General features: G+C 53.4%; 1 protein-coding gene across 1 annotated transcript in view; it reads right to left on the bottom strand.

Annotated features, from left to right (window-relative positions):
- The window catches only part of LOC140396945 (ankyrin-1-like), a 660,380-nt gene that overhangs the window by 98,056 nt on the left and 551,877 nt on the right, over positions 1-10,447 (bottom strand). The window contains exons 30-35 of the mRNA XM_072485893.1: positions 7,739-7,893; positions 5,660-5,871; positions 2,458-2,662; positions 1,733-1,829; positions 1,405-1,633; positions 486-611 (exon numbers count right to left, since the gene is read on the bottom strand). Coding sequence (XP_072341994.1) covers positions 486-611; positions 1,405-1,633; positions 1,733-1,829; positions 2,458-2,662; positions 5,660-5,871; positions 7,739-7,893 — 1,024 coding nt within the window. The remainder of the gene's footprint in view (positions 1-485; positions 612-1,404; positions 1,634-1,732; positions 1,830-2,457; positions 2,663-5,659; positions 5,872-7,738; positions 7,894-10,447) is intronic.

Raw genomic sequence — 10,447 nt, 5'->3', positions numbered from 1 at the left:
CAGGCCACGCCAGGTCAGGGCAGGCCAGGCAAGGCCAGGGCAGGCCAGGGCAGGGCAGGGCAGGGCAGGCCAGGTCAGGGCAGGCCAGGCCACGCCAGGCCAGGCCACGCCAGGCCAGGCCAGGTCAGGCCAGGCCAGACCAGGCCAGGGCAGGCCAGGCCAGGGCAGGGCAGGGGAGGCCAGGCCAGGCCAGGCCAGGGCAGGGCAGGCCAGGGCAGGGCAGGGCAGGCCAGGGCAGGGGAGGCCAGGCCAGGCCAGGCCACGCCAGGGCAGGCCAGGCCAGGCCAGGGCAGGGCAGGGCAGGCCAGGCCAGGGCAGGGCAGGCCACGCCAGGGCAGGCCAGGCCAGACCAGGCCAGGGCAGGGCAGGGCAGGGCAGGCCAGGGCAGGCCAGGCCAGGCCAGGCCGAGCATCGTTGACACAGTAAATAGGGTGCAGTTCCAGCCTCTCAGTGCAGGTCCCCGCGGAGATGCCAACCAAGCTTACCTTGATTAGGATGGGTAGGCGATTCTCCTTGAAGGAATGGAAATTAAAACAGCGGGGCTGCCCTGCTTTCCTCACGGGCGCAATGTTGCCAGAACATTCCACATACAATGGCATTCCCTCCAGCACCTGAACGGGGGGGGGGGGGGGAAAAAACAGGACAGGAACTAGCGTCGACAATAACAGGCAGCAAACAAAAGGCTTGTCTTCAATGGCAGCTTACAGTTGCCAGCTGACACCGATGGGGGTGGGGGGGGTGTGTGGCGATGGTGCCCGTTTACTGGGCTCCGCGTTCCACCTCTCGCACTGATATCGTGGGCTTCCGAGACTCCAGACAGTGCTCCCTGGGTCAACGCGTGGCAGCAAATCGAGACTGGCAGGGTTGCTCCTGATGGCTGTCTAACGGGGGATGCGATGTTGAGGCCAATGGGAATAAAATGGCCTTCGTACTGTCGGGAGTGAAGGAGATGAGCATTTTGTTTTTTGGCTTGCCGCCCTCACACTTTGGACACCCAGCCGGACGTTGGCACGCGAGCTCTCCATCATGGATTTCCATCGACCTTACAGTGCAGAAGGAGGCCATTCGGCCCGTCGAGTCTGCACCGGCCTCAAAGAGCACCCTACTCAGGCCCACGTATCTCCCCTATCCCCGTAACCCCCACTTAACATTTTTGGACACTGAAGGATAATTGATCAAGGCCAATCCACCTAACCTGCACATCTTTGGACTGTGGGAGGAAACCGGAGGCCCCGGAGGAAACCCACGCACACACGGGCTCCGCACAGACAGTGACCCAAGCCGGAATCGAACCTGGGACCCTGGAGCTGTGAAACAACTGTGCTAACCACTTGTGCTACCGCGCCACCCCTTAAAACGTCCGTCAGCCCCCCGCAGGGTGAAGGGACGGCAGAGGGGTCGAACCTCGATATCCCGGCTCCTTGCCACCTCGGTGAAGTTCTCGTGCTGCTCCAGTGTCTTCTCCACCTTGTCGTCACTCATGCAGTAGCAGCGCAGCCGGCCCTCTCTCCCATCCTGCATCTTGGCAAACACCACAAACTTGGCCATGTAAGGCACGGCCACCAACTCGCCGTAGAGCTGGGTGGCGAAGTTCACCGCCTCGGCGGTCCGGGGGCAGTCCGCCAACCAAAACCTGCAGGGGGGGAACAGTGAAGGGTCCGAATCAGGGGTTGCACAGCGAGAGGTCTCGTTTGCCCAAGGGCAGTCAACGTGAAGATTCCATGTTGCTTACCTCGCTGACACATTGGTGGTGAAGTTGGCACAGTCGTTGGCATGGATCAGCTTGGTCGTTCCTGTAATGTCTTCCCACTGGGCAGTGCCAGTCCCTCCTGTCGGGAAAGGGGGCAGCAATTTAGGCTTCAACCACACTGACACAACAAAAACGCAGCAAAACTTTCCTTACGGCAATTTGCCCCCACCCCCAGTTCACGACCAGTTACTGCCAAGGTTTGGCGGGGGGTCGACACACACTTTCTGCTTTGACTTGTTGAGGACACGCTATTCTCTGGTCAGGTGATTGGTGTCAGGTGATTGGTGTCAGGGCTGACCGTCGGCACTCGGGTGGGGGGGGGGGGGGGGGGGGGGGGGGCTCTCTCCCGATCTGCTCGCTCACAAACTTGTCACATCTCCATTCGCCCCCATGAATGGAGATTAAATGCCACAGGGCATTCCATTAATGCTCCTCCGCCTGCTCCCCGAGACATGGACATCCTTCCTCAGGCGTGGCGTCCAGGAATCGGGCACAATACCCCATGCGGGGCCAACCTAATTTGGGAAAGTTTGGGATATTTTCGTCTTCCCCGCACTGACTGAGGTCAGGGACTCATGAGGAGGTAATGCAAAGCAGGGAGCTGCCCCCTCGCGCATGCACCGGGGAGAGCGGGGGGGGGGGGGGGGGGGGCAGAGCGTCGGCCATTTTAAAGCCTCAAGCAGGAGGCCGAGAATTGGTTTGCAGACCGATGACACTGCACAGCAGCCGGAGGCTGGTCGCGTCTCCTTCACTGGTGTCCCGTGGGTTGGTCCTCCAGGACGGCGGCAGCGGAATACGAATAGCTATCGGGATGTGGAACTTCCTCCGTCTGGGCTCCACGGTGACAATCGGACTGAACGTTGCCTGGTTACCCAGCAGCTTCGTCACCAACTCGTCAGGGATGGACTGGGCCTGCGGGAGGAAAGGGTTACTCAGACATCAAACCGTCAAGAAAAACACCTCAGTGATTCTAACACCTCAGTGATCCGTAATCAGTGAATAAACAATAAAACCTCCTCCACGATAGTCCTCAAAACCGGGCCCCCAGCAAGGCTGCGTACTTATCCCCCTACTCTACTCCCTGTACACACACGACTGCGTGGCAAAACTTGGTTCCAAATAAGTTTGCTAACGACACGGCCATAGTGGGCCGGATCTCGAATAACGACGAACCAGAATACAGGAGGGAGATAGAGAACCTAGTGGAGTGGTGCAGCGACAACAATCTCTCCCTCAATGCCAGCAAAACTAAAGGGTCATTGACTTCAGGAAGCAAAGTACTGTACACACCCCTGTCAGCATCAACGGGGCCGAGGTGGAGATGGTTAGCAGTTTCAAATTCCTAGGGGTGCACAACTCCAAAAATCTGTCCTGGTCCACCCATGTCGACGCTACCACCAAGAAAGCACAACAGCGCCTATACTTCCTCAGGAAACTAAGGAAATTCGGCATGTCCACATTGACTCTGACCAACTTTTACAGATGCACCATAGAAAGCATCCTATCGGGCTGCATCACAGCCTGGTCTGGCAACTGCTCGGCCCAGGACCGCAAGAAACTTCAGAGAGTCGCGAACACCGCCCAGTCCATCGCACAAACCTGCCTCCCATCCATTGACTCCATCTACACCTCCCGCTGGCTGGGGAAAGCGGGCAGTATAATCAAAGATCCCTCCCACCCGGCTTACTCACTCTTCCAACTTCTTCCATCGGGCAGGAGATACAGAAGTCTGAGATCACGCACGAACAGACTCAAAAACAGCTTCTTCCCCACTGTCACCAGACTCCGAAACGACCCTCTTATGGACTGACCTGATTAACACTACACCCTGTATGCTTCATCCGATGCCGATGTTCTGTAGTTACATTGTGTACCTTGTGTTGCCCTATTATGTATTTTCTTTTATTTCCTTTTCTTTTCATGAACTAAATGATCTGTTTGAGCTGCTCGCAGAAAAATACTTTTCACTGTACCTCGGTACACGTGACAATAAACAAATCTAAATTCAACCCCGCATTCAAAACTAGAAAGTGTCCTGGATCAGCACGGAGACACCCCGTTCATTCAGCAATCATTGGCAGGAGATTGTTTCATTCTACTCTGGGTAACAAGGGAACAAACACCAACAGGAACTCATTACGATCCCAGACCAGGCTAGGATACTGCACAGAAACCCTAATACTTTATTTAAATGTGTCAGACTGTGAGGAAAAGGAGTGATTACGCGCAAAAGGGATCTGGTATATTTAAACAAACTTTATTACGCAGTATTAAAATACATTCAACGTCACGCAAGAAAATAGCTTAGAATTATCCCTTGAACAATACTAATTAACACAGTGACACAATGACCCTTAACTGCTATCTTTACTGCCACTTCAAACAATAGAACCATCTCAGATCTCAATCCACTTTTAAATACAGTTAGCACTCAGGAATGCTTGCTGTACAGGGATGTTTCTTGAGACTGATTGAAAAATAGATCTGAACCCTGTCAGAACAATGCAGGAACTCTGGCTGTATTTCTTCAGTAACTTCTCAGCTTACCTTCCAGCCACAAAGATAAAACTCTGAATCTTATTCTGATTCAACCCTGGCTCCTCCTGTTAACTATATCATCTTACTAACTCCTCGCAATGTCTCTAATTAACAACTCTGCAAGGAGCCCTCGTAATAAAACCAAAAGTCCATTAGCCCAAACTTTTACAGTGCTTTAATTGCACCTCTGGCTCCCAGAACGCCTGACTTGCAAACCAGGATTTTTTAAAACATGACCGCAGCAATCATACACAGGCTTCTAACCCTGACTGCACCAAATGCATCGAATACAAGAAATCTGAAATTGCTACATTCATCACACACTTGAGGCTCGGTCTCCCACAAAACGGGATTGTCTTTTCAGATTCCTCGGCCATCGCACAAAGGAGGGGCATCTATTTCCCCACATGCACCATGTTGTGACAGATTATGTACAGTGCTCGCTCGCTCTCCATCAGCTCCTGTGCAATCACCAATAATAGAGGGGCTCAGTTTTTGATCGAAGGATAAACCCAGGGGCGGGTACCCTAACCAAGACTTTGAGCAATTGAAACCTCACTCCTGCCCCTCTGCATTGCAGCCCTCGAGGACAAGGCCAAGCTGCTCCCAACCTCTTTGATTACTGCCTGTCCTTTTCGTTTTTGGTGACTTGCACCCGGGGAAGCCGGGCTCTCCTTTCTCCTTCGCCATCGCGGCAGTCTCAGCGATGGTGATCTCGCTGATGATTATAAAGCCCCGCCTGGTTCACCGACACACTCGCGTCTAATGTCCCCGGTCTGATTCACAACCCCCCCCCCCCCCCTTCCCCTCCCTGTAGCCGAATAGCTCAGTTCTGATTCCGCCCCCCCAGAGCCGAATTGCTCAGCTGGTGCACAGGCTAGTCAAATGCAGCCAGCAGACTGGGGTGGGACTGTAACATGGCCTGAGTGAAAGGAACCAGGATAGCGAGAGGCCAGAAGTATCCTGAAGAGGAGTAGGTTTTTTTAAGGAGGTGGAGACAGGTGTCGGGGGAAGTGCTGCGAAACATGTACATGTGTTTTGGGCGTGTCCGAGGCTGAGGGGACTTTGGCAGGGATTTTCGGATGTCACGTCAGAGGTCCTGGAAGGGAGGGTGACTCCGAGTGCAGAGGTGGCTATATTGACAGGGAAGCGGCGATTCAGAGCAGGGAATCTAACGTAAGTGTAGTTAGGGTTCAGGCTGGGGGTGTTGGATGTGTTATTGTGGGGTTTAAAATGTTGAAATTATAAATGCCTCAATAAAATATTTAAAGAAAAGAATAATGCTGAATAGACCTGGAGCGGGACCCAGGCTGTGTCATTAATTAGAGTCACAGGTGTCACACGGATTGATTCAGCTGCTGGTGCCCTTACCTGGAGGCCCAGGCGGACCCGCTTGACCACCGCACACGCTGGGAAGGTGGTCTGCACCTTCGGGACAAGCGCGCTGTTCACAACCCCGCCTTCCGGGCCAATCCATGCACTATCCTGCTTGATCCTGGAGACAACGGCAAAGTAGAGCGGGAAGTCCAGGGACACGACGCGGCAAATCCTCTTCCTCTCCAGCTCCTCGGAGCTTTCCAAGTCTGCGGGAGCACAAACACACACACAGTCAGCCTGGAGCAGGCTCCAACACCACATTTATTACCAGCCCCAGTCCCGTCATGGTAACGTCACTGGGTAACGAAGGCGGGAAGAGTCGTGGCATGGTGACGTCACTGGATGAGTCATCCCGGGATTCAAATCCCGCCAAGGTAGCTGGTGGAATTGAAACTTGATGAATAAAATCTGGAATTGGCACTAATCCCAGTAATGATGACCATGCAACCATTGCCGATTGTCGGAAAAACCCATCTCATAGAATTTACAGTGCAGAAGGAGGCCATTCGGCCCATCAAGTCTGCACCGGCCCCTGGAAAGAGCACCCCGATTCACTTCTCTCCGGGGGATCGGTGGACCGGCGTCGGGGCGGCGTCTTGCGATACCAGCCTCCGGAATGTGGCGACTAGGGGCTTTTCACAGTAACTTCATTTGAAGCCTACTTGTGACAATAAGCGATTTTCATTCATTCTGCTCTGCTCTGTCAAGCCATTCAACAGGTCGCTCCGTTGGGACAACACATGACCCCCACTGCACCTGATGGGGAAGCCAGCAATGGGAGATAAAATCAGGCGTTTCCTGTGACCCCCGAGTGGAATCTGAGGTAAGAGCCAGACGAGCGGGAAGCGGTGGCCGTCTCCAACGCCCACCAGCCTGGGGGCCGAGACGGGCTTTCAATCAAAACTGAATCCACGTATCAGTGAAGGCTGAACAGCGAAACCGGTTTCCTCCACCACGTTCCGTCACCAGAATGCATGCCGGGATCGTGCGGACAAAACAAAGGGCTGGTTGTTGAACCAAGTGGGCCGATGAATGGCAGGTGGAGTTTAATTTGGATAAATGTGGGGTGATGCATTTTGATAGATCGAATCAGGGCAGGACCTACTCAGATAATGGTAGGGAGTTGGGGAGAGTTACAGAACAGAGATCTAGGGGTACAGGTTCATAGCTCCTTGAAGGTGGAGTCGCAGGTGGCCAGGGTGGTGAAGAAGGCATTCAGCGCGCGAGGTTTTATTGGTCAGAATGTTGAATACAGGAGTTGGGACGTCCTGTTGAAGTTGTACAAGACATTGGTCAGACCACACATGGAATACTGTGTTCAGTTCTGGTCACCCTGTTACTGGAAGGATATTGTTAAAGTAGAAAGAGTGCAGAAGAGATTTACGAGGATGCTACCAGGACTTGATGGTCTGAGTTACAAGGAGAGGCTGGGATGGGCCGGGACTTTTTTCCCGGGAGTGTAGGAGGCTTAGGGGTGAACTTACAGAGGTCTATAAAATAATGAGGAGCATAGGTAAGGTGGATCGTCAACATCTTTTCCCAAAGGTAGAGGAGTCCAGAACTAGAGGGCAGAGGTTAAAGGTGAGAGGGGAGAGAGACAAAAGAGACCAGAGGGGACATTATTTCACTCAGAGGGTGGTGAGCATCTGGAACGAGCAGCCAGAGGCAGTGGGAGAGGCGGGTACAATTTTGTCCTTTACAAAGCAGACAGTTCCATGGGCAGGGCGGGTCTCGAGAGATATGGGCCAAATGGGGGCAGGTGGGACTAGCTTCGGGATAGAAACTGGGCGGCACGGACAAGCTGGGCCGAAGGGCCTGTTTCCGTGCTGCAAAACATCTCCGACGCTGTAACCCGGCAAGGGGGAAAGAGGGTTTTTTTACCCCCCAGGCGATTGGAATGCCAATGCCACAACCAATCGTCAGGGGTGACTGTCCAAAGCTCAACTGCAACTAGCGCCTCCGCCGCGACGAAGTGTAAGTCTATCACTGCGTTGCGATCACCTCCGGCTAGCTTTACAGGACCACGCTCCCCCCCCGCCCCTCCCCGACCCCCCCCCCCCCCCGCCCCCGCACCTTCGTCCATTCCGTTCAGCAGCGGTTCCAGCTGTTCCACTCCGTAACGGTTCCGGTGATCTTTCCACGTCGATCCGTTCTCGCTGCGCAGCACCACAATCTCCCGGTCCGTGTGTTCCACCGAGGCAAAATGTGGAATCTCCACAATCACCGGCCTGGAGGGTGGGCGGGGGGGGGTGGGGGAGAGAGAGAGAGAGGGACAAGGGAGAAGGAGAGAACGTGAGAGAGGACAGAAGGAATGGAAAGGGAGAGAGAGAGGGAGAGAGAGACAGAGAGAGAGAGAGCGGCAAGGGAGAAGGAGAGAACGTGAGAGAGGACAGAAGGAATGGAAAGGGAGAGAGAGAGAGAGAGACACACAGAGAGAGAGAGAGCGGCAAGGGAGAAGGAGAGAACGTGAGCGAGGAGAGAAGGAATAGAAAGGGAGACAGAGAGAGAGAGAGCGGCAAGGGAGAAGGAGAGAACGTGAGAGAGGACAGAAGGAATGGAAAGGGAGAGAGAGAGAGAGAGACAGAGAGAGAGAGCGGCAAGAGAGAAGGAGAGAACGTGAGCGAGGAGAGAAGGAATAGAAAGGGAGACAGAGAGAGAGAGAGAGAGAGAGCGGCAAGGGAGAAGGAGAGAACGTGAGAGAGGACAGAAGGAATGGAAAGGGAGAGAGAGACAGAGAGAGAGAGCGGCAAGGGAGAAGGAGAGAACGTGAGAGAGGACAGAAGGAATGGAAAGGGAGAGAGAGAGACAGAGAGAGAGAGAGCGGCAAGGGAGAAGGAGAGAACGTGAGCGAGGAGAGAAGGAATAGAAAGGGAGACAGAGAGAGAGAGAGAGAGAGCGGCAAGGGAGAAGGAGAGAACGTGAGAGAGGACAGAAGGAATGGAAAGGGAGAGAGAGACAGAGAGAGAGAGCGGCAAGGGAGAAGGAGAGAACGTGAGCGAGGAGAGAAGGAATAGAAAGGGAGACAGAGAGAGAGAGAGCGGCAAGGGAGAAGGAGAGAACGTGAGAGAGGACAGAAGGAATGGAAAGGGAGAGAGAGAGAGACAGAGAGAGAGAGCGGCAAGGGAGAAGGAGAGAACGTGAGCGAGGAGAGAAGGAATAGAAAGGGAGACAGAGAGAGAGAGAGAGAGAGAGAGCGGCAAGGGAGAAGGAGAGAACGTGAGAGAGGACAGAAGGAATGGAAAGGGAGAGAGAGACAGAGAGAGAGAGCGGCAAGGGAGAAGGAGAGAACGTGAGCGAGGAGAGAAGGAATAGAAAGGGAGAGAGCGAGAGAGAGAGAGAGCGGCAAGGGAGAAGGAGAGAACGTGAGAGAGGAGAGAAGGAATAGAAAGGGAGAGAGAGAGAGACAGAGAGAGACAGCAGCAAGGGAGAAGGAGATAACGTGAGAGAGTAAAGAAGGAATAGAAAGGGTGAGAGAGAGACAGAGAGAGAGAGCGGCAAGGGCGAAGGAGAGAACGTGAGAGAGGAGAGAAGAAATAGAAAGGGCGAGAAAGAGAGAGACAGAGTCAAGGGAGAAAGACAGAACATGAGAGAGAAGGAATAGAAAGGAAGAGAGATGCAGAGAGAGAGAGTCAAGGGAGAAGGAGAGACCGTGAGAGAGGAGAGAAGGAATAGAAAGGGAGAGGGAGACAGAGAGAGAGAGCAGCAAGTGAGAAAGGAGGGAAGGAATAGAAAGGGTGAGAGTGAGAGACAGAGAGGCAAGGAGGAAGGATAGAACGTGAGAGAGGAGAGAAGGAATAGAAAGGTAGAGAGAGAGAGGGGCACAGAGAGAGAGAGTCAAGGGAGAAGAGGAGAACGTGAGGGAGGAGAGAAGGAATAGAAAGGGAGAGAGAGATAGAGAGAGAGAAAGGGGGAGCGAGAAAAAGGATACCATGCGAGAAAAACGACAAAAGAATGGAGAGAGAGAAAAAGGTGGTCCGGAAACAAAGCAATATAAAGAGAAGTATTTAAATTCAGATTTATCTTTGAATGACCCAACAATCTTGGATCGGGAGAACATTTTCACAAGCTTTGGAAAAGCCCACCCCACATGGTGAGTTTGTCACTTCCCTCTCCAATATTATCCCAGGAACAGTGATTCAACCTCTCCCAGTGTGTTCCCGCTGCTTCCCAATCCCTCTCCCTCAATATTATCCCAGGAACTGTGTTTCAACCTCTCCCAGTGTGTTCCCGCTGCTTCCCAATCCCTCTCCCTCGATATTATCCCAGGAACTGTGTTTCAACCTCTCCCAGTGTGTTCCCGCTGCTTCCCAATCCCTCTCCCTCAATATTATCCCAGGAACTGTGTTTCAACCTCTCCCAGTGTGTTCCCGCTGCTTTCCAATCCCTCTCCCTCAATATTATCCCAGGAACTGTGTTTCAACCTCTCCCAGTGTGTTCCCGCTGCTTCCCAATCCCTCTCCCTCAATATTATCCCAGGAACTGTGTTTCAACCTCTCCCAGTGTGTTCCCGCTGCTTCCCAATCCCTCTCCCTCAATATTATCCCAGGAACTGTGTTTCAACCTCTCCCAGTGTGTTCCCGCTGCTTCCCAATCCCTCTCACTCAATATTATCCCAGGAACTGTGTTTCAACCTCTCCCAGTGTGTTCCCGCTGCTTCCCAATCCCTCTCCCTCAATATTATCCCAGGAACTGTGTTTCAACCTCTCCCAGTGTGTTCCCGCTGCTTCCCAATCCCTCTCCCTCAATATTATCCCAGGAACTGTGTTTCAACCTCTCCCAGTG

Source organism: Scyliorhinus torazame, chromosome 20 (assembly GCF_047496885.1).
Source record: "Scyliorhinus torazame isolate Kashiwa2021f chromosome 20, sScyTor2.1, whole genome shotgun sequence".
Classification (NCBI taxonomy): Eukaryota; Metazoa; Chordata; class Chondrichthyes; order Carcharhiniformes; family Scyliorhinidae; genus Scyliorhinus; species Scyliorhinus torazame.
This window is presented reverse-complemented; position numbering and strand designations above follow the sequence as displayed.